The sequence below is a fragment of the Poecile atricapillus genome, chromosome 15 (genome assembly GCF_030490865.1).
Source record: "Poecile atricapillus isolate bPoeAtr1 chromosome 15, bPoeAtr1.hap1, whole genome shotgun sequence".
Classification (NCBI taxonomy): Eukaryota; Metazoa; Chordata; class Aves; order Passeriformes; family Paridae; genus Poecile; species Poecile atricapillus.
The window spans coordinates 103,263-127,767 of NC_081263.1; the positions used below are offsets into that span (position 1 = coordinate 103,263).

Below are 24,505 nucleotides of genomic sequence, written 5' to 3' on the forward strand. Positions count from 1 at the left end.
ATCAATTGGCATGAGGACTGGCTATGATAAAATTTTATGTTAAGCGTTGTAACATTTTCTTAGCTGCAAAGAGAATTTGTACTTTAAAAAGATGCCATTTTATTTCTGGGCTTTTTACACATTCTAGTCCTCTGTCCTGTCTAGCTTTCAAAATTTTGTGCTGATATAAGAAGAATGTTCTTTTGAATTCTCCACATGTAGAATTAAAATCCTCCGTGCTGCTTTGTGCAAATCTGTTCTTGTTTGTCTTTGTCCTTTCAGTTTAGCCTTTAGAAAAAACTAAAGCAGATTTTTTTTTCCCCCCACAAGAAGCTAATAAGCAAAAATGCAGGCAGTCGGTCAGTCAACGTTAGTAACCTCTAAAGTACTACGCGCACTCCTTTTTTCTTTCTTAGGTATCTTGTCCTGGAAGCAGTTAGTTGATTGGGTGCCCTTTCTGAGGGGTTGGTTGTCTTTGCTGCAAGGATACACTGTTGACTTTTGTTTAACTAACTTCTTGTTCAATAGGGTGCTCATGTTCTGTTCTTCAGAGCTGCTTGAGCCAGTTGGCCACCAGCCTCTGATAGAAGATATCCTAACATAAACTTCATTTAGTTCTATCAGTTCCTTGTGCTTGTGATCAGTGACTCCTAGGAATTTGGTCATCCTAGGCCAGCTTCTTTTAACAAGTGTCATAATGGTAGTTTTCGCTTGTGGAGTCAAAGAACTTATTATGTGAATGATTTCTTAGTGCATGGGTTATTTTATGCAAAAAGGTTCTCTCTGACAAATCTAGCTCTATTAACTAAGTATTTAGCACCATTTATTGCCACTGCTGTATAGGGTGAAGACTGCAGTCTGAACTAGAGTGCAGTAAATTCAATTTACATGTAATTTGGCAATTTCTGTAAAAAGGATAAACTAGTACCAAATTTCTAACTGCCCAGATCTGTTTTGTCTCACTGTAGCACAAAAGACCAAAACCAAATTTTTTAGATCATTTTATAGTTCTAGTTATGTTCTAAAGTAGTCCAACTAGATAGATAGCATAGATCCATTAAATTTTTTGCCTCCCTCAGTGTGTTGTCAATTCTAGCATAGCAGGACCTGACACAGTGTTCTTCTCTCATCTGTGTCTGTGCTCCTTTTTTCTCTTGGGAGTGAGGGCAGAGGAGCGTCATATATATCTAATCCGCCAGGTTTGTTTAACCTAACTAGACTTCAACAGAATCGCCTGGTGTTTTATCGGATTATGGCCCAATCTTTGCTGTGGAAGTGATAGAAATGAAAGACGGTTGAAGTCTTTGCTTGCCTTGGCCTCAAAGTTTTAGAAAACTGTATTGATTTTAGAAGGTTTAGCAAGAGATGTGAAAACAATAGTAACCTGTAAAGGTGATAATAGTAATCTGTTGACTTTATGCAGAGATGGGTATGAAATTCCTGTAAGCGCCCTGGTTTACTCCTAAGGATGAAAATTATTTGTTTCTGGAACTGTGTTTTGGTATAACATTAATTTATTGATTTCTTTTCAGGTTATTTAGATATGTGTTTAAATACTGAGAATCTCTTTTTTCAGATTAATTTGAGCTATAGAGTGGTCCCAGTTCAATGGTGCAGATTTTAAATATCTCTGAAAAAAATTAAATGCATTTTTAACCTTTACTTTTGCTTACAGGGATAGAAAGCATTAATAACCTATGTTTTGGCTAAATACAGGGTAGATTTTAAAGAAAGGTAAGCAAACATTATTTTTTAGTAGCAAAAGGTTTATAGATCTGCATTAAGAAAATTCACTTGTAAATCTGATAAAAACATATTACTTATCTGGATAAGTTCTCTGTATTTTAAATTAGTATTTTGAGCTTTTCATTCACAATTATTATTTCATTGCTTTTAGTTGCTGATGCTTGGTCAAGATGAGTGGATTAGGAGAAAACTCCTTAGATAGTTTGACTAATGAGTCAAGGAAGCGCAAGCCATTGCCTTCCGATACACCAGGTGCAAGGTAGGTGTATATAGAATTTTCCTGGTTTTAATAAGTTTTTAAAAATACTTTTCAAATTTGCATTGCAATTTAGAGTAAGTTTTAACTAAGGAATTTGTCTAGATGGAAAACTCTCTAGGCCAGCTTCTGTTGTGAAGATAAGTAACTTTACTATTGGGTGTATATATGCCAAAGTTGATGAACTGTGCTTTATAATTAGACTTCTACGGAAATTTTAATACAATGGACATACCATAGAATGGACTGAGTTGGAATGGACCTTACAGGTCATCTAGTTCCAGTTCCTGTCATGGGCAGGGATATACCTTCCATTAGATAAGGAATCCCTTTTAAAGTTGTGATTGCAAGGCAAAAGAAAAACCTTTTGCTTCACCGGAATTTTAAAGTCATCATCTCCTATCTGGTAATTGATTTGACGGGACTCATTTCAGGCACATTTAGCAAAGAGTACTGCAAGAGTACTCTTGCTTGTACTTCCATTTCTTTCAAGATCATCTTAAATTTTGGCAATCTATGTTATCTTCCTGTCCTTCACCCAGCTCTCTCAGGTACTGTGAGTCTGAGGGACTCAGTTTTCTGTTCCCCACAAGCTTCATTGCTCTCCACCACATGTTCTCTTTTATCCTTTCATGTTCTTCTTCCCATAGAATATTAACTTTTATTAAGTTCGTCATCAGGCATTACGTGTACTAATATTTGTCCCTTTTATATATACATCCCCAGTTCCCCATGCCAATTGCCTTCATTGTTCAACAGATGGTGTATGAGACCCTTAAATTTTTCCACTGTACTCCAGTGTCTTTTTATGAGTGTCCTCTGTTCCATTCTCTCTTTCCCTTTCTACACTGTCTCTCTGTCCATTCAGGAGTTCTTTTTGACCGTCTCCCTTCCTTAGTTTTATCTTTCAAGCTCCTGCTTTGTCATATATTAGTCTGCTCCAGTGTTAGTCTGTGCATACTTTCCTAACTCCTTCACTTCTCAAAGACTGATTATTCTCTTTCAATTACCTTGATGTATCCATTCTTGCCCCTGCCCTGAGTCCTTCTTTTCTTATTCTTGCCGTGCTGTGGATGGCATTTCTCCCTGTTGGTTTAGGCTGTAGAGGGTCTCTTTATTCAGCATATTAACCTGGCTAGGAAAAAGAATTTCAAAGAGACATTTTACCCAGCAACATTAGGTTGTCTGGGATTCTGCTTTTCTTGCATGTTGAGATGGCGTTTAGATCCTTATGCCTAGAAATTTATGAGGTATCACCTTCTATAGTCATCTCTTTACAGTGAAACTGAAGGGAGTTAATAGAACATTAAAATTCAGTTTCATTTGTCTAGTGAATTTTAAGCAACTGTAAAGCAACTTCTAAAATACACTTTTACTATGAGTGCTATGATTTTATAACAAAATCAGTTGCTGTTTTCATTAAATCTGACAGTAGAGTAATAGAGTAAAAGCAGGAGGATTTTTTTTATTAATAGCTTTCTTCTATCCTCTTGATATAAATTTATACTTCAAATTCTTAAAAAATATGCAAATCAAACAGGAAGCCCAAACCAAATAGCAGTGTAACAAAACACACACATTTGCCCTTCAGATTCATGTTTTCTGGAAGAATAACTACTGCCTAGGTGTAATGACTGGATATTAAGTGAAGTACATTATTGTTCACGAAGTGAGTACAGGTTTTGTATAGGATGGTATGTAGGTATAAAAAACAATGTTTTTGATTCCTGGTCTGGTCTGCAGTGGTGAGAAGCGTCGACGTGAGCAGGAGAGCAAATATATTGAAGAACTGGCTGAGCTGATATCTGCTAATCTGAGTGACATTGACAATTTCAATGTCAAACCAGACAAATGTGCTATTTTAAAAGAAACCGTGAGACAGATTCGACAAATAAAAGAGCAAGGTATGTTTCCCTTCTAAGTCAAAATTAATAGTTTAATTTCATTGTGATTCTTTTTTTTGAAGCAGTAATTACTCGGGAAATTTTATAGTGGTTTTCACAATAGCATGTAACTGACCAGGTCTTTAGACTTTGGCTTGATTCAGACCATAAATGTGCCTTAAGTAATTTTCTGCTTAAAGGTAAATAGTATTTATCATTACTTTTTATTGGGAATCATGATTTTAAAACTTTGTATAGCCTTTCTTTCCAGTTTTGTACCACAGACAAGGTGAAAAAAAGGAGATGCTACTCTACCATCTGCTAGTACACTATACCAAATACTCATGGGTATGAATACATGCTGTTGACTTTCACTTCAAGGAAACATATCCTTTTCTTATGGGCAAGCCTTCAGTCAGTGATAGTGATTTTTATGGATTTTTTTAAATTGCTTTTTTAGTGTGATTGAGTGTACTCAGAATATAGCCAACTCAACAAAGGAAAAAGAAGCAATGCATCATAACTTGGTAATTTCTGTCAGCTAGGTAGAGTAGACCTAAGTGATATAATACTTTTTTTTAACCAACAGATGTATGCAAAACCCATGTTTTCAAATATAGAGTGAGGGGTATATACAGTTTCTTTTTTTAAACACCACCCCACCCCCATCTCCACCTCCCAATGCCTAGCGTCCCAAGTGTACATGTGTCATTTGGCCAGTAAAGCATTAAAAAAATAAAATATACTGTGGTGTATTGTGGTGTATATCTTACCTGTTGCGGTAAATTACACATCTTATGAAGACATGCAAAAATTATTTTTAAAAACCATCTTCTGTATTTAAGGTTTTTTGTAGTGTCACCTAGTGTATTCTAATATTTCATTGTAGAGTTGGGATGTTGTGCTCCTCTTGTGGTCTGCTTAACCAGCCAGTAAGTACCACAAAATAAAGTTTATGATGTTTTTTTCTGTAATTCTGCCACATGGCATGGATTCCCATTACACCTTCCCCTCCAGTCAATTAACTTAGGGCATTTTGATTCTTAGGATATGGTTTTATTATATGTATATACACACATATATCCACATACCAACACACAGCTGTTAACATGAATCAAAGCCTTTTTGTGGAACAGTGGTGATGGCATCTGAAGACTGTGACCAATGATAATGAGATCAAAATAAAAATCACAAGAAAGAGATATATATAATGAGTGTGTTTAATGGCTATTGCAAGACTCAGCAGGTATTCGTCTGACAGTGTCTGAAAAACAACAAGAAATGTTCACAAAGCAAGTTCATCATGTCAGCTTCAACAGATGGTTCAATTTATGTGAGCAAAGACTTTGACATTATGTAGCCATGACATTTTTTCTGGTCTTAGTGACCAACAGTGTATGAGCCCTCCTTTCTCATTTGTGCTTCTTTTTGCCTTTATTTCACACGCTTCCTAGGATCAGGCTTGTAATATTAAAATGTGGCCTTCACATGAAAAGTTGCTTTATGGAAATGTATCTTTTGGCTTTCAGGAAAAGCAGTTTCTAATGATGATGATGTTCAGAAAGCTGATGTATCATCCACGGGTCAAGGAGTTATTGACAAGGATTCACTGGGACCTCTTTTATTACAGGCAAGTACATATTATGCCCTGGTAAATCCCTATGGAACCAAATACTTAACGCAGGTGAAAACATTCCAATTAAATACGCAATCTTGTAGTAATAAAATAGTATGCAAGAACCATTCAGAAGTATGATTGAAAGGGTCAGGAATAAAATCTATCATGCTTTCTTAATTTTGCTGAAATTCTCTGTAGAAGGAAATAGAATAGCCTTTGACTTCTCTTAATATTCCTATGATTTATTTACTCCAGCAGTCATTAGCAAATTACTACTGAAGCAGTGCTTATTTGTACAAGGAATACAAATATTCCTTGTAGGGGATAGACATTAAATGGAGGAATTTTTGCAAGGAGAGCGTTGTTATGTATGTTTCCATTTGTGTTACTAAATTATGAAGATTTTAAATGAATGTTGCCATAAAGTAAAATAACCCAATAATAATAGTAAACAAAGGTACATAGCATATAGCCTTTCTTTATGCCTAGAAAGCCAGTCTGATATTTACAAGCTCATCAAAGCATTTTTGAAGCTTAATTTTTTTAACATCGACACTGAATTTCTCTTTCAATTAAGAACATACAGTATTTGGCTAGATTCTCCTGTCTCATCACTTGATAGTGGAAATGCCTTCATATTCACGATTTACTACTTGTTTCTACTGATCTTCTTATTTCAATTTGCTAACTATTGAATTAATGTTATAAATTCATGATCTACTGTTCATATGAATCAAGAATGAAACAAGAAGGCTGGTTATCAATGTGAAAACTGAATGGAATATCACATGGACATATTAATTATTATTATTTATTATTATTTAAATAATTCCATACCAGACACACTTTTCCTCAAAGAAGAATTTAAAACTTCATCTCTATCCTTGAAAATAAGTGAATATATTGTAAATTGACATTTATCACCCACACAGTTTTTGAACTATATCATGTTCAAAATTAGTCAGTATGTCTTATATGATATGTTGTCACGTTAATATTTAGGCACTGGATGGCTTCCTCTTTGTTGTAAATCGAGATGGGAACGTAGTATTTGTATCAGAAAATGTTGCACATTATCTGCAGTATAAGCAAGAAGATTTGGTTAATACAAGTGTCTATGGTATCCTGCATGAAGAGGACCGGAAGGACTTTCTTAAAAACTTACCTAAATCTTCAGGTAGTAAAAGTTGATTTACTACACTTACTAGACCACTTGAAAGCAATCAGAGAAGAAAAAATACCTTGTAAAGGATAACCTTTCAAAGCAGATTACTTATATAAAGGATATTTTACTAAAAAAAAATCTCTATCTTGATAAATATTACTGTGTTTTTACAATAGCATGCCATCAAAAATAAGTATGCTGGAAATTCACACTTTACTTTAGCCTTTGCAATTTACCTGTGACTTTAAAACAGCAACACTAAAGGAGTCCCTAACACCACAAGGCTAGCTGAAGGAACTGCTTATTTTTAAAATACGTGCATGACTTTTCAGCACTCCTTCAAGTGCAAAACAGAGAGTGTTTTTTCCTTGGTGCTTAATACTCCTATTTCATACCAAGCTATAGTGATGGTATATTGAGAAGGCATCTTAAAATAGTCTTTAATATCTGTAACCTAGGAACAGGATATCTAAATGAAGAAGAATCAGCTGTGAGTTGATTGTAACTGAAAATCTATATGAATTCTTACTGTATTCAGTTCTTACTGTTCTTTTAAGTGAATGGAGTTGCTTGGACTAATGAAACACCTAGACAGAAGAGCCATACATTCAATTGCCGGATGATGGTGAAAAGCTCTCATGATTTCTTGGAAGATGGAGGTGGCTGCCAGGATATACGTCAAAGATATGAAACTATGCAATGCTTCGCTTTGTCGCAGCCAAGAGCAATGATGGAAGAGGGGGAAGGTAGGAATTTTTGTGGAATTGTCATGCATAAAAAAATTCTATGAAAAGCTCTTTGTTGTTTTGCAAACCATTTTCAAGAACTCAGCAACTTTAATCCTTACTGTCTGTGTGTCCATTGTAACAACAAAAGATGCTTCAGCTATTTTATTAGATTCTTCAATACAGTAAAACAGGGGATTAAGAAAGAAGAAACATTCTTTTTTAAATACAGATTTGCAGTCCTGCATGATTTGTGTGGCACGTCGTATCACAACTGCAGAAAGGGTATTTCCAGCGAATCCAGAGAGCTTTATTACAAGACATGATCTTTCAGGTAGGAAGTATACCCAGGAGGAAGGTATGAAGGAGTCTTCTTTGTCCATGTGCTCTTGTTTTAAATAAATGGAGTATGTATTGTGTACCTGTAGTGACTAACAGAATTCATACTGCGAATTCCCAACTGCTTTTTACAATATGCCATTGTTGGTAGTGAGGTGTAATAAAACCTGTGGGAGGCATTGTCTTCTCTATGTTTATATCTCTTCTGTTTATGTTTTATATGTCTTATGTATATATCTCTTATGTTTCTTAACTGTTCGGTAGGTTGGTAAAAATCATTACTTGTGTTTTAACTAGCATTTCAAATGGTTGATGTTCTGCTTTCCTTTATGCAGAAGAAATATTTTAGGTCATAACTGAAGCGAATGGAAGTCCTTTAGAATGTTTGTATTTTTATACAATACATGAGCTAATGTTTAAAGTAGTTTACGCTGTTTAAATGAAAAGAGCTGTATAATCTAAATGGGACTTTTTCAGATGGCAGTTTGTGTTTATGGTGTTCATTCAATGTAGTTGCTCAGTATTTTTTAAAATTTTACTCTGTGTGCATCCCTTAGGTGCCTGTAACTAGAGACTAAAGTTACTGTTTTCTAAAGCTCTGGCATTGACCCGTGGGTGATTAACCTCCTCTTACTCAGTTATATAAATCCCTTTGAATAGTGATGCTTTAACAAGCAGCGTCATATTCCCGTGTGTCAGATAATTCATAAATACAATTTATGCATGCTCAGAACTTGGTGATTAAAAGGGTTATATTGGAGCCTTATGAAATGTACATTTATACAAAAAGAATTGTCATAGACATAAAGAGTTTAACTTGTGTATTTTCTTTCCTGTTAAGGCAAACTTGTCAACATTGATACAAACTCACTACGATCTTCCATGAGACCTGGCTTTGAAGATATAATTCGTCGGTGTATTCAGAGATTTTTATGCCACAATGATGGGCAGTCATGGTCAAATAAACGCCACTATCACGAAGGTAAAAATCAGTTTACAGTATTTGGATCATATTGCTTCTCCTAGGGGCTGCATTTTTTTCCTGAAAAACAAAAATGCTAAATTCTGCCTATGTTCCTTTCTTTTCATGGGTTTTGTTAATTACAATGGATGACCTCAGGAGGATGACCTCTTGAGAATGAGGAATTCTACGGGAAGTTGTTTTGTTTTTCCCATGCGCTTGTTTAGGAAATGATCATGGAAAATACCTGATCTGGGGTCCTCAAGGAAACTGTTTTTCCACAGATGGATACATCAATGACAGAGACAGTTATATTTCTATGATGATATGTCATTTTTAATTATCATTAGCTTGTTATTTTTGGTTAATGTTAGTTTGATGTTATTTTAATTCACTTTTTCCTTTGTTAAAGAACCACTCTCTGAAAGTGTTAATAGTCGTCTTGATGCCTTTTTCTTGTTCTCAAGACACAGGGCTCAAAACATTTTCAGTTTTCCAGTGCCACATATTTTGTAATGCTAATTAGATAACCTTGATGGATAAGTGAAGTACAGCCACAGTCTTCAGTAAGAAAGATGATGTTTTCTAATTATTTCAAACTAGTCTTTTTGAAGGATTTACAAAGTAATTCAAGCAGAAGAGATATTAAATAAAGAGAAACTCATACTGTCAATAAACGGATTTTCCATTCCATTAATAGTTCTTCAACATAATTGATCAAATTAATCCTACATTAACAAGAGATTTGAAGCTCAAACTGAAACCAGTAGTTTCCACAATTTTTTGATTGAAGCAAACTTAAAAATGCTTTCCCAAGCAGGAGCCATGGAATCCATAATCTAGCCTCAGAAGTCTGTTAACAAATGTAGAACTTTGCCAGTTGTGTCTGGTGAGCACAAAATATTGCAGTGTCAAAATAATCTTGTTTGTTTTATCTTCCCTCTATTGATAGAGCAGGAATTGTGGAATACTTCCTTTGTCTCTGTATCTGTCTTGAGTCTTATTCATTCATTCATTCATTCATTCATTCATTCATTCATTCATTCATTTTTAAAGTTTTATGTTTCTTCGGGGTTTTTTTCAGTCTTCAGTAAATTAAGGGTATTGTGTCAAAAATGTCTTATAATTCATATTAATAATTCTTGGGATTTTAAATATTAACTATATTTGTATATTTCCTTTACAGCTTATACACAAGGTCATGCTGAAACCCCATTGTATCGGTTTTCTTTAGCGGATGGTACAATAGTGACCGCACAAACAAAGAGTAAACTGTTTCGAAATCCTGTGAATAATGACCGCCATGGATTTGTCTCTACCCACTTCCTTCAAAGGTGAAATTAGTATCTGTTTATAATTTAAGTGTCACAGTTCTTAAAAATACATCTGACCTTGAAGATAACCTGAGGAAAATAGCATACTAAAACATTTTTACCTGATTAAAACTCCAATGGGGAGTAATTTGGGAGGCAGAGCTGCATAGCATACAAATAAATGTGTAAACCTAGCAGAGTTCGATTTTAACTATGTGGCAGAAAGACACATAGTCACAGTCAAAAGAGAATTTTTTTCTCAATACCTGCACAAAGCCTGTGCTATGTTTTTATTAGTCTTTTGTGATAACATTGATGAAATACTGAAAATAGAAATGCTCAGTCACATGCTTTTGCAGACCAATTAAAAAGACAACAAAACCCTCTCAGATGCATAATCCGTAACTGAAATGTACCTTAAGTAGTATTTCCTATGACCTGTTTTTGTTCTTTGCAAGAGTAATTGAAATGTCACTTTGGAGGGTATCTGTCTCCTTCTGGCATTAGAGTGCCTCCAGATGCTGAAAAATTAGTAACTGAGCTTGTTCAGGGTCACACATTGTTAATGTGCACAGTAGAATGGTGTCAGGCATTGACTAAGCAGGAGGGTAAAAGAAGGAGGATCTTTAAATTGATAAATCTGATTAATAATCTGACCGTTGATTAAAGCTTTTTGAGGCAGTGATACTGTATGTGCTTATAACGCAAAGCCCCCAAAGGATCAAGCATTTCTATAGTGAATAAATTAATATCATGGCCTAGTTCTGCTTTTGTGGAAGCTTGAATTCTCACTGCTCTTTTTTGGAAAAAAATATTTGGGCAATTATTTAATCCAAATGAGGTTTTAATTTGTTTTCTTTTGGTTTCTGGGGATGATGTTGAATTTACAGAGAACAAAATGGATATCAGCCAAATCCTAATTCTCTTGGGCAAAACATCAGAACACCTGTAACTGGAAGCACAAATTCTATTAATGGTCTTACAAACATGTCGCCTGGTCAAGCCATACCAACGCAGAACAGGAACTATGGGATGGGAGATCCCAATGCAGTGGGTCAGCTCACCAGCACTCGATATGGAGGCCCTGGGAATATGGGGCCAGTGAACTCCGGACCCGGAATGCAGTCCTCTGCTTATCAGAGTAACAGTTTTGGGTTAAATATAAGTAGCCCACCACATGGTAGTCCTGGCTTAACTTCCAACCAACAGACTCTGATGGTATCTCCTAGGAATCGAGGGAGTCCAAAAATGAGTTCACACCAGTATTCTCCAGTTACAGGTATTTTATTTTTGCTCTAAGTTATTTTTTTTTTCAAGCTGTCTTTTCTGAACTATTATCTGAATTCCATCTTCATCCATTTTAACTGTTCTATATGACCCTGTATGTGTTACTTAAATGTAGTATACCTGACTTCATGGTAAAAATGTATTTTAACATTGTTAACTCAATGTGGCAGTCATACATAATCTAAAGGAAGAGTAGATATAGGCAGTACTGTAATCTAATAAGTTTGATCTCTGTCACATGATGCAGGTATGCACTCACCAATGGGATCTGCCAGCAACACTAGCAACAGCACTTTCTCTAGCAGTTCGCTTAGTGCTCTGCAAGCCATTAGTGAGGGTGTTGGAAATTCCCTTTTGTCAACACTTTCTTCACCGGGTCCAAAATTGGATAATTGCTCAAACATTAGCATAACTCAGCAAAGTAAAACAAGTACCCAGGACTCCAAAAGCCCTTCTGGTTTGTATTGTGAACAAAACCAAATGGAAAGTTCCATCTGTCAGTCAAACAGCAGGGATCTCCTTAGTGAAAAAGATAGTAAAGAGGGAAATCTGGAGGCATCTGAAAGTCAGAGAGGACCATCTGAGAGCAAAGGGCATAAAAAACTCCTTCAGCTACTCACATGCTCCTCAGATGAAAGAGGACATTCTAGAGCATCAAACTCACCTTTAGACTCAAATTGTAAAGAATCTTCTAATAGCGTTACAAGTCCTTCAGGAGTTTCCTCATCAACATCTGGTGGGGTATCTTCCTCCTCAAACATGCATGGGTCGCTCCTGCAAGAGAAGCACAGAATTTTACATAAATTGTTGCAGAATGGTAATTCTCCAGCAGAGGTGGCCAAGATCACAGCTGAAGCTACTGGTAAAGACACATATCATGATGCTAATAACACAGCCTCCTGTGGAGAAGGCGCTGTCAAACAAGATCAACTGAGCCCAAAGAAGAAAGAAAACAATGCTTTACTAAGATATCTACTAGATAAAGATGATATTAAGGAGCCACTTTCCAAAGAGTTGAAGCCTAAAGTAGAGGGTGTGGATAATAAGATGGGACAATGCACAAGTTCTACAAATCCTACTTCAAGTCAAGAAAAAGAGATGAAAATAAAAATGGAGCCAGCAGAGGAGGTACAGTATAATTTAAAATGATGGCAGTGAGCTAACCAATATTTTATTATTAAAGTGAATGACTAAATACAGAACACTACAGTATGCCTATGTATACATACAAACATTTCTAAAAATGTTCTGTGCAAATGATGAGAAACAAGAAATTCAGGTTTAATTGTGAATGAAAAAGCACAAACAAAAAGAACTACAGGTTCTTTTTTTCTACAAATCTGATGTCCTGAAGTCCTGGACTAATGTTATTAGTTATGGTACAATTAAGGTAATATTTACAAATTATTCCTTAAAATTAGATCTTAGCACATGTTTGGGTTTATGGCTTAGGAGGAAACAGGGCCATAACTACCTTTGTAATTAGTTGGCAGTAGTAATTATTTGGCAGTACAAGAGCAAAAGGTAAAACATCATTTCGTTTTGAAATTATAAAATGTACACAAAAATGTGCAATACTTGAAATAGGCATGGTATGGTTTAGATAATTCATTTGTTTTAGCACTCTTTTTGTTTCCTTAAATGAGGGAATATGTTCTTCTAAATATATATATATATTCAGCATTCAAATAAATACATACTAAAATGTATAAATGTATATATAATTTGTATAAATAAATACATATAAATAAATTCTAGAGTTGGAATTCTAAGAAATGTCATGATACAGAAAACTAGCACCATAGAGCAACTGTTCTGAAACCAGCAGCACACTTGTTAGGAACAGGTGTTCTTAAAATAATAATCTGTATGTAACATTTTTGGTTTTAAGTCCAAAGATTTGGAACTCTGAATGTAGTACTGGTCACTATGGCAGAGTTTACTGAAGATATATAAATTTCTTAGACCTTGAATTTCCCAATTCTGGGAATTTACCCAAACTGGGTAAATTAAAAAACAAAAACAAACAACAACAACAACAACAAAATTCCTACAATTTTTATATTAACTACTGGCTGACTATAAATGAAACACCTTATAACATTATTTGAATACTACTTAGAGAAAAATCACTAGTAACAGTACACAACATGTAATTTCAGTACTTGCTCCTGAGATGTAATTAAGTTATTCAGAGAAGCTTCTTTTGTGAAGATACGGATCCACTATATATGAATTATCTTTGTGTTGAAACTGCATCTGATTTAAAGACAAATTTTTAAAGGAAGTTAGGGCTCCAACTCACCAGAAAAACCTGTGCTTAATTTTCGTGTCTTGCAGCATTCACTAGTTGCTTTTTGCATATGATAGACTGAATGGTAGACATTCTTGATGTTGTTCACATTGTTGTTTTTATCTTTGTAACTTGTGAAGATTGAAATGTTGTGTGGTTTTTGCTAATTCTCAAAATTACCCAAGCAAAATACTCTAAAAGAAATGTATCTAAATGATATCTGAAGTTCTTTTGGAAGTTAAGAACAAGATAGCTCAAGATAGTGACAGTGTATTAAAACATTTGTCTCCCAGTCATAAATTTTAAGATTAGTGAGGAGCTAAGTAAAAATTGAAGTGTAGCCCTATGAGAGTAAATAACCTTGGTATTTTCCTGCATCATTTTCAGGTGAATGGAGACTTGGATAATTTGGATGCAATTCTAGGTGATCTTACTAGTTCAGAGTTCTACAATAGTGCTATGTCTGCAAATGGTAATAACCCTGGAACAAAGCAAGCATTATTTCAAGGAAATGCCCTGTTGGGTAAGGAATCAAATCTACCACCTGGGTTTTAAAGTTAGGGTTTTCTTCTTACCTAATGTAAACATAACGCATCCTCAAACCCTTAGAGAATATTTTCATCTCCTATTTGTCCAAGGACAAATGTAATGCAAAATGGCTATTATATACACTATTAGCTGCCTTGACAGCACTCACTTACTATATACACAATGAATAACATTCAGTTCCTTGCTTTATGGTTTATTCTGGCTTTGTCTAATACAGACTTCTCAGAGACAAGTCATCAGGAAAGATGTTCTGTGCATTGTAAATTAAAAATGAAAATTTTTATCCCTTACTGATGACTAGGAATATGGGATTGGTGACAAGCTTTTAATTTCTTTCTTATTCTATATGAAAACATCTTGTGGCCAGTAAATTGTAATCATTACTCCTCCTTAACATCAGAAGGAATGCCCTTCCTTAGTAGGAGGCTAAGGAGGAGGGGAGGATAACCTAGCTAATAGACCAGCATCATGGCAATTGCTGCTTTCCTTCATGGCACTGGTCATCTCTTGATTATATAGGGCAATGGATTGCTAAGATAACCAAAGGAGGTGAAACATGTATAATGAAAAATATAAAACCAGGTACAAGAACACATAAGGTCACTGTCACTATTGGCTGTGAAGCACAGTGATTTGTGGGTTAATTGTCTGTAGAGGACACTGTGCTCAGGAACACAACATGTCTGGATTTCTGCTGTTCCAAACAGAACTATTTGTTTCTACCTCCATGTGTGAGTTAACCAAAGTCAGGGCAGTCCACTTACATCTATCAAGAAGTCTGTAATAATAAGTTCATTATAGAGCTTAAATTAAAATGAACCTCTTTTTCTGTGTAGGGCCAAAGGGAACTGCCTTTGACTTTTCCTGCAAAAGGTCCTAAGTATGTGTTCAAAATGTGAATTTTTGTTATGAAAACATAAGTAAAATAATTGTTCCTGGCTTGCTTAAGATCAAGTATATGAGCTTATAAAGAGATGAGACTAATTTAAGTCATTAATAGCATATTTTATTTAAAATATACAGTTGCATGCATCTTTTAATTCTTTAACAGGTGTGAAGAGTCCCCAGTCTGTGCAGACTACCCGCCCACCTTTTAACAGAGCCTTGTCTTTAGACAGCCCTATGGGCTCAGGTGCTTCAGTGAGGAATGTCAATGCGTTCTCCATGTTACAAAAGCAAAACTTGATCAGTGGAAGTCCAAGGATGGTTGAAAATCAAGAAAATTTTGGAGCAAATCTGGGTTTGTTGGTTGCATACAAACAGCTCTCATTGTAAAGGAAATAGCTTTTATGTGAAAAAGTTGCCAGATTAAAATACAAATTTGAGTTAGAAGAAACTTTAACATTAAAGAATTTTAATTTTACCATCATTAATACTTCTGAATTATTATCTTAGCTAAAATTATAAGCACAACTGTTCACTATCTGTGCATTACCAGTACTTTCATTAGTTAAATTATTTTTTACTGTCTTGAGTTTTTAATTTAACATGTGCTTTTGATATATAGAAGCAAGAACAGTTCACAGTGGCAGCCAGTCATTATGAATTTTACATATATTTAGACTCATAATTTCTTTATGATTTAGAACTCGGCATGGTAAGCTCTAGATGCTTTTGTAGGACTTGAGTCAATTGCTCTTGGTAAAATAGGAAAATAATTCTAAAAACAAAAGACATCATGTACTCCAGATAATAAATTTTTGTGTTTTCTGCTCTTTATTATAGCAAGTGCTCCCAGCAGAAATCTGGTGATGAATCAGCATCAGTCAGGAGACTGGGGTTTGCCAAATTCCAAAGTGAATTGCAGATTGGAATCTGCAAGTTCTGCTTCAGTGTTGAGACCGGGACCTGAATTTAGTGCAGCTCTTCCGAGGACCCCAGAGGGTGGCTCTGTGTCTGGGCTGCCTGTTTGCTCTAACAGCATGCCTGGTGCTAGGCCAATGCTGCAACAGCAAATGATTCACATGAGTAAGTTCTTAATTTACTGTCCGACATAACACTGTCTCACTGGTTTCTTGGTGAGCATTCATCAGAAGAATCTTTGCACTTCTGGTAAAATGCTAGTTTTTCATTGAAAGGCTTTTTGAAGTAGAAACTCACTACGTTCCTTCACTATGACATTTTATGACTTTTTGGTGATGTTCTTGTTTTCTTCTGGTGCTGTGTATCTCATACACACATAATTTGTCCTGGGTCCTGAGATTTCATGGGGGATAATTTCTGTGTATTTCTTTAGTGTAATACTTCTCTGCTAAATTCCAGGAACTAAATGGCAACTATGATTCCATATGTGAAGATACTAGCATTGTGGTTAATTTAATTCATCCTATATGGTATAGATTTGTTTTGTTTTGTGTTTGTTTTGTTCTTTTCCTGTTAACTTCTTGGTAATCAATGTCTTTTAAAGAAGGTTTTCTCTCAAGTATTTCAAAATTCTTTTCACATGAAGTAGCCAAATTTCATATAAATCCATATTGCAAATACTGTTTTTCTTCAAAGTATTCATGTGTGCATGAGAGAAAATAAGCCGTGTGTCTAAAATATGAACAGTCTTAAAGCCTGCAGGTTTTTGCTGTTCTATATGTCTTAACAAAGGTTTACTATAGAGCTAAAATTCTCCAGTCTACTGTGCCAATACCAGTATGCCCCGAATCAGCTTAAATAGACAGCATTACTTCCTTATAATGGAAAGCTACCAGTTCTCTTAAACAGACTTACTATTTCAATGCAACAAATGGATATAAGATTAAATACAGAAGAAATTTGTGCAGTCCTGACTAAGTCAGAATTTTCCAGCCTAACTTCCTAGAAATCGTAGATGCTAGGTGATTCATACAGATACTGGGAAATAATGGGATGACATAAACTCTCCTATGTAGTTCTGTATGTACTACAGAAGGTAGAAGGAAGAAAGCACTCCCAAAGAGAAAAATGTTATGTATACTTTGTGTTTCTTTTGATTTCCACTCTGTGTTGGAATTTAAAATGCCAGATTTTGATGTCACTATGACTCTTATCTTTGCTGGTACCCAGATGTCATTGTCCAGAATTTTTGTTGGGGTTTTGCTTTTCATGTAAAGTGCTATGTCTACGTGCGCCTATTTAGAGGCTAAAGGACTAGAAATAGCAATTCTGCTGTAACAGGGTAGCAGGTCTAGATTGCTGTCTGATCTGTTGTCTCATATATGTGAAATTACCTTGACTATCAGTTTATGTGTGTATACACTGTAAAACATAATGGAAAGCTCACAACGCTGCTTGACAACTTGTGTGATCATCCTAATGTGAACACTAGGAGAGCAAGATGAGACCTTCGGTTTTTAAAAAATATACAAATGTTTCACCATGCAGGGCCAAATGAGATAAATGTTGACATGGGAGGAAATCCGTATGGACAGCCTGGACCTTCTAACCAACCTGGATTGTGGCCTGACAATATGATGTCCATGGAGCAAGCATCACGGGGTTCACAAAACAGGTAGAATTGGGGAAGGTTGTAAGGTAATTCTCAATACAACTGTTTGCTGTCTGTCAGAAGAATTTAAGACCTGGAAATAAAATTATGTAGCATACACAGTGGGGATAACAGATTGCAGCCAGAATTCCATTTCAGGAATGTTTCAGAAATGTTTCCTTTCTGCTGGTGATCTGATACTGGATATTTTTTAACCCAGCTCCACAAAAGGCATTGTTAATAAAATCGATCAATCCTTGGGTTGGGAGGCACAGAAGAAAGAGAGGGGACTCTGAAATCATCTCTCTGTGGCACATGGCAGAAGCCACGACAAAACAGAATTTATGTGTATTTAAGGATGCACAGAAGGCAAATGGACATTTTAGGACATAAATTTGGGATTTAAGTTGTTAAGTCTTACTTCAGTCATCTGGGTGACTATAATACTTAATCATACCCAGGTCAATACATTATATAAAAACTGTAGTTTTCCTTGTAATGGTTGTAATGAATTTCTTCACTGAAAGAGTGGTCAGGCATTGGAACAGGCTACCCAGGCAGGTGGTGGAGATACCATTCCTAATGTGTTCAAGAAGCAATTTGATGTTGCACTTCGTGCTATAAGTGTCGTTGACAAGGTGGTATTCGCTCGAAGGTTGGTCTCCATGATCTTGAAGGTCTTTTCCAACCTTATTGATTCTGTTATTTTAGTGGTTATTTTTTTATTATTTATAGACAATTAGTTAGAAGCTCTTTGGATGATCTTTTATGTTCGGCACCAAACATGGAAGGCCAGAATGATGAAAGGGCACTTCTGGATCAGCTGCACACGTTACTGAGTAATACAGATGTCACAGGTCTGGAAGAAATTGACAGAGCATTAGGAATTCCTGATCTTGTAAACCAAGTAAGTAAACAGATTTTTTGGCCATTTATGTTCCAAAGACCAATATTATTTTTGTTACTTGAAAAGAAAGTGAAGAGGGCCTGCTCATTTACTTCATCTCCTCACATCATCTTCATAGTCATATATTTCCCTTTGGAAACCTTTACATTGACTAGTGATGTTCAATGGGTACTGAAGCTCAGTATGGATTAAATTTCTCGTGCATGACAAGAAATATAAAGTGGCATATTCTTACAGAAGTTTATTGCATAATGCCTTGCTATATATAGGTGGAGTTCATTAGTGTGGATGTAATTTATTATAATTCCGTAAGCTGAGAATTGTGTTGGGTTTCCTTAGTAGCCTGCCATCAGGTGAGCTTAGGCTGCGAATTAATTGACTGGCAGTGATGTGGATGCTTCCCTCTCCTTCAGCTCCAGGTTGAATTTGCATGGCTAGCAAACAGGAAAAAGGAATTCTGTAATTTGGAAGTTGCTAAGACCCACAAAATGACAGTATCATTTGTACAAATAGCATCAAAAAGTGCAGAAGAGCTTGATTGGTGACACTGGTCTGCCTGTGTATGCAGCATGTAGCAAAATTGATTTAAAAATAATTGTTATTATTATAAATCACTTTTGCTATTTCATTAGTTTTGAGACAGAACTAACAGTAGTTGTCCATGCTATGTTCTATCCAAAAAATGGCTGGCTGGTGTATTATGCTGTGTTAACTTTATTGCTTCTTTAGGTATTCTATATATACTAGTGAAAGCACTTCTGTATCTGTTCAAGGGACAAGCTTTGGAACCCAAACAAGATTCATTTCAAGGTCAGGAATCTTCAGTTATGATTGACCAGAAGCCTTTGTTATATGGTCAACCCTATGGGCAAGGGGTAGCAATGCCAGGAGGTTTTAGTAACATCCAGGGACAACAGCCGTCTTTTAATTCAGTGATGAATCAGATGAGCCAATCGAGCAATTTTCCTCTGCAAAGTTTGCATCCCCGAGCAAACGTGATGAGACCTCGCACCAACACACCAAAGCAGCTGCGCATGCAGCTCCAGCAGAGGCTCCAGGGACAGCAGGTAATTCTTTGTTCCTACATTTTCACTTCCTTCATGTTTCAGAATGGAATCAGTTGCACACAGAATTGTGTTGCTTCACATACATAACAACGGACATTACAAAAGATGATTGAGAGGGTGGATCTTTTGTTTTGACAGTGGTTCTCATTGAACCTGATGGCTGTAGGAATGGAAGAACATTTATTAGGACAAGTGTTTCTCCTTCATCAGCTTCCCCAGCTACAGACTGGATTGGTTCCTGCAGCACACAAAACTATTGCTAGTTAAAACAGTGCTTTTGTACAATGTAACTCTGCATGATCTCTATTTTTTCAGAACCTCACAGCTAGCACATACAAGGAGCTGTATTTCTTCTGTAAATCAGGTGTTGCTTTCTTCCCACTGTGCTTTCTAATCATTTTGGCTTATCGATATATGGGTTTGCTTTCCATTTGGTGATTTGATGTCATCTCAGGTATTTTCTTTGGATGAAGGGTGAGAGGATACAGACACATAGATCTTAACACTAGGTTGAAAACACTGCTTAAAAAATTGGTGCATGATTAAGGATTCACCAATGATTTCCCAATGTGAAAATGCAGGCCTGGTATTAAATAAAGTGTGCAAATAAAACTAGAAAAACTGGACTACTGCTGTGTGACATGGTGTGTGAACAGAATACATGCAGGTGGCAACAACAACACAGCTGAAGTGCAAAGAGTAGGTTTATTCCATCATCTTGGATTCCAAAAAACAGAGACACATATATTGCTACGCTCATTTTAGCAGGGGCAAAAAGCACCCAGGCCTCAGCTCTGCATTCCATATCAAAAGGGCCTGGAGCATGCACAGTCCTTCACCAGGCTGTAGTTTCACATCTCCAAACCCTCTTATCTCCCTTCCCCCACCTTTACAGAGAGGCCCAAGTATATTGGGAAAGGCTTTTAAAACACTTTAACAACATCCTGCTGTCTTTTGTGAGAAAATTCCATTTCTTCTCTATAGACAGACAACATCTGAGAGCAAACATAAATACATGAATTTTCTCAGCCAGAGTATTTTCTAACATCTCCCAGGTGCATGGTTGGTCCTTGAGAGAAAACAATTCTAAAAACAACTTCTTCTCTCTCCTTGGCAATCTCCCATTTTTCAACCCTTTCGTCTCCGCACATGGGATGGGCAGTGTTAGGAAATATCGTGTTCTCTCTTTGTTTTCTGTAACACTAATTGTTTGAAACAAATAGATAGTCTGCTCTTTATTCCTAAGGGGTGCTCATTTCAAGAGAAATAAAAAACCAAAGCCAGTTAATGCTGCACTTTTTGAAGGGTTTTTCTTTTTGTGTGTTTGAGCTGTTTAAACAAATAGTTTGGTTCTTCATGTACATTAGACAACGCAGAAATTAGCCATTGCACTTTATGGATTCAAGTGGTCTGTAAAGAAAGTGTTTTTTGCAGGAGTTGCCATTACTTTGTTCAGATACTGCTGTTTTCAAGCTAATAGTGTTAAAATGTCTTTTTTCCAAGTTTATGAATCAGACCCATCAAACGCTTGAAATAAAAATGGAAAATCCAGTAAGCGGTACTAACTCAGTGATGAGACCAGTTATGCAGCCACAGGTGGGATCCCAGGTAAGTACTTATTACAGTAGCCATCTGTTTAGAATTTCAACCTTCTTTCATGGCTTTACAGCATTCCTCTTTGGTTTTGTTCCTCTGCATAATTTAAGAAAAAAGGGGGATTTTTACCTCCCTTATTCCTGAGATTGCAGGGGGATTTGTTCATTATGTCATGCTGTCAATTGAGTATGCCAGGTCTTTCTGTGTAAAATATAATTTGTTTAGCACTACTGACAGTTTAATTGAAACTTTTGTCTTAATATTTTGATTACTATTTTTTGTACTGGCTGTGGGTTTTCCTTGACTTTCTGGGTCTTAGGAATGAATTTGATTGACTCTGATATGATTTTATTTGTAAAAACATCTTCTAATACAATTTTTCTTCTCTCTGGGGGATAGCAGCAAGGTTTTCTTAATGCTCAAATGGTGGCTCAGCGTAACAGGGAACTGATAAGTCACCATTTTAGACAACAGAGGATGGCAATGATGATGCAGCAGCAACAGCAACCTCAGGCCTTCAGTCCACCACCAAATGTGACAGCCTCAGGAAGCATGGATAGTGCTTTGACAGGCCCTCCAATGGCTCAAGTTCCTTCACAGCAATTCCCCTATCCACCTAATTATGGTACTAGTACTAACATGTTTGGCTTTTTTTTTTCATTTGTCTGGTTTTCTTTCCCCTTTTTTTTATTAATCCAAACTACCTAAATACGAATCATTCTGAAAAGTGGAATATACTGCTACAAAAAAGGATGACTTTTCCCCTTCCAATCACTGCAAGAAGATAAACTAGAAGTAGTAGGTGATGATAACTGAAGTATATTGTATCTGATTCCTTTGTTTTATTTTAAGGAATAAGCCAACAACCTGAATCTGCATTTAGTAGAGTATCAAGCCCTCCCAATCCAATGATATCATCAAGAATTGGACCCTCACAGAACCCTATGCTGCAGCATCCTCAGTCAGCAACAATGTACCAGTCCTCAGAGATGAAGGGCTGGCCCTCAGGAAGCATGCCCAGAAACAGGTGAACTTCATGATTACAACCTGTTTCTCAAAAAGTGTTTTTCATTTTGCTGGAGGTAGAAACTATGTTAAATAACATGTAGCAGGAAAAGGATTTACTAGAGGAAAAAGTAACTGTCTTTCTAGTATCTATCTGTATTGTCCTTCATCCTGCTCTGAGTCAGGAAATAAAATTATTAAGTGTATGTCATGCTTAGCTCCATTGATTCATATTGGACCTCTACAATCTTTGTAACCAGAAGCAACAGTCTTTAAATATTAACTTAATATTTAAAGAAAAAAATAACTTGGGGAAGGGGGTGGGGAAATACAAAATATCGAATAGCCTCCAAAAAGGTTCCATTAGGCATACACATAAAACTGTGCATTTCTAAAAACTCAAATTCCTTTTGGGAGGGGGAGTTTCTATGTTAGATACTAGGTAAAAATAAATTCCATGCTAGATACTACAGGTAAATGTGAAAATAGTTTTATGTTTCATGTGTTGACAGCTGGTGCAGGGAAGGCAATACAGCAGTGTGTAAACTTCTTGGAAAGTTATTTTATTTGTCCTTTTGTACTTCAGTTCTTTTCCCCAGCAGCAGTTCAGCCATCAAGGTAACCCAGCAGCGTACAGTATGATGCACATGAATGGCAGCAGTGGCCATATTGGACAGATGAGTATTAATACCATGCCTATGTCAGGACTGCCTATGGGTCCAGACCAGGTAAGTTGTACATCGAGACTGATGAAAAGATTTGCTGACTCTTTTTCCATTGAGTGCACTCCTCTGGCACAATCCTGCTCTCAGTTATCTTGCTTGTATTTGCATCTGTGGGAATATTAATTTTATGTCCTAAGAGATACTTTCTTTTTGATGATACATAAGCAAATTTACAATTAACCTAAGATGTATGCTGGGATTAACTGTTGACTTTGAAGTATCATGGGTAGGATCAAGCCTTAAACTGCACAAAGGATGATGAAATACTTCTGAAGCTGGAGAAAGCTCAGAAAAAAACCCATGGACATTGTGAAATGCATCTTCAGCGGATCTTGAAAATTATATAGAAGAGCTCTTACAAGTCAGGCTAAGAATCCTGATAGTGCAGTATCGTTCTGGCAGACACTGATAATGACACTTGCCCTTACAATACCTTAGAAAAAGTTATGCATAGCCAGAAACTATGGAAAATTTAGACCCCCTCATGTAAGGTGAAAATGTGCTAGTAACAGGCACAGAAAAGAAAGCTGAAATACAAACTACACTTTTGATACAATCTTTCCACAAACTACCTAGGATGAGCAACGTGACACTGACAGAAGCTAAATCTATTCAAGTAAAAAGTATCTCATGAAATTTTATCCAGCATACCTGAGGAAGCAGTCCTCAGAGCAGAATAATGAGGCCTTTTGTGGGGGAAGTAAAGTTTTGGAGGACTTTGATACAAAAAATGCCTTTCCTAAAGAGGAGAATATAAAGCTGAAATGTCAGATTTTCCAAATCTACGTGACATAAGGTTACCCAAATAGTGTGTTTAGGAAATTCTAGGACAGCATTTATTTTCCAAAAACATTTTTTCAAAGTGAAACACTAAGAAGCTATTCTGCTTCTAAGCATTTATTGCCAATGGTCCCTTCTTCCAAATACAGTACATGAACAATTTCTTTCAGTAAAGATGCCTTCTCTGATTAAAGTATCTTTTCTTTAACAGAAATACTGCTGACATATAGAACCACATCTTGAAACAAGAATGGCTGAATGCACTGGTGTTAGAAAGTAAAATGACACATTCTTCATGGCAAGTCATACTGGGCTTACAGAAACCAGTGATCAATTTCCTCATCGAGAGGAAAACAAACCAAAAAAACCCCATACCTAACAAAAATACATTTTAGTAGAAACAGCCTATGTATTACTGTATGTTGTGGTTAATATTTTTGGCACTCTTCCTCTAGAAATGTGAATTTGGTAATGCCATTTTAATAGATTTGCTGGGTAGACTCCTGGTATACCTTACCTGTTTACTGTAGCTATCCAAAGGCGTTGAGCCCAGGCAGACAAAAGTGCCCAGAGAAGTCACGGTGGTAAGAATTTCCTGACTTCTCTAATAATAATATCTGTCAGAGAATGTAGTTCTTAACCTTGACTCTTTTATATGAATTTCTGAATATAAATGCTGCTTTTAGTCTCTTACCCCAAGAGTCAGGGATTTTCCAAACAAAATAGCAGTGCAAAATTAATTGGCACTTGCTAGTCCAAAATCCTATCTGTTGAAGCCAAGGGTTAAAAAGAGGGTGAACAATTTAAATTATTTAAACACAATTGTGACTAATATTTACATATTGCTGTGCAGCTGA

The 24,505-nt window shown here is 36.1% G+C and overlaps 1 protein-coding gene across 9 annotated transcripts in view; it reads left to right on the forward strand.

Annotated features, from left to right (window-relative positions):
- The window catches only part of NCOA3 (nuclear receptor coactivator 3), a 71,642-nt gene that overhangs the window by 36,544 nt on the left and 10,593 nt on the right, over window positions 1-24,505 (forward strand). For 7 of the 9 annotated variants that reach the window (XM_058850527.1, XM_058850529.1, XM_058850531.1 and 4 more), the window contains 20 exons: window positions 1,877-1,984; window positions 3,725-3,885; window positions 5,394-5,494; window positions 6,485-6,659; window positions 7,205-7,393; window positions 7,605-7,706; window positions 8,553-8,693; window positions 9,859-10,006; window positions 10,876-11,264; window positions 11,520-12,400; window positions 13,953-14,088; window positions 15,166-15,354; window positions 15,840-16,082; window positions 17,466-17,592; window positions 18,304-18,475; window positions 19,249-19,542; window positions 21,046-21,150; window positions 21,538-21,763; window positions 21,991-22,165; window positions 22,730-22,871. In XM_058850527.1, the coding sequence (XP_058706510.1) occupies window positions 1,896-1,984; window positions 3,725-3,885; window positions 5,394-5,494; window positions 6,485-6,659; window positions 7,205-7,393; window positions 7,605-7,706; window positions 8,553-8,693; window positions 9,859-10,006; window positions 10,876-11,264; window positions 11,520-12,400; window positions 13,953-14,088; window positions 15,166-15,354; window positions 15,840-16,082; window positions 17,466-17,592; window positions 18,304-18,475; window positions 19,249-19,542; window positions 21,046-21,150; window positions 21,538-21,763; window positions 21,991-22,165; window positions 22,730-22,871 (4,185 nt within the window). In that variant the 5' untranslated portion in view covers window positions 1,877-1,895. The remainder of the gene's footprint in view (window positions 1-1,876; window positions 1,985-3,724; window positions 3,886-5,393; window positions 5,495-6,484; window positions 6,660-7,204; window positions 7,394-7,604; window positions 7,707-8,552; window positions 8,694-9,858; window positions 10,007-10,875; window positions 11,265-11,519; window positions 12,401-13,952; window positions 14,089-15,165; window positions 15,355-15,839; window positions 16,083-17,465; window positions 17,593-18,303; window positions 18,476-19,248; window positions 19,543-21,045; window positions 21,151-21,537; window positions 21,764-21,990; window positions 22,166-22,729; window positions 22,872-24,505) is intronic. The other 2 variants (XM_058850535.1, XM_058850536.1) reach the window with 1 other exon arrangement.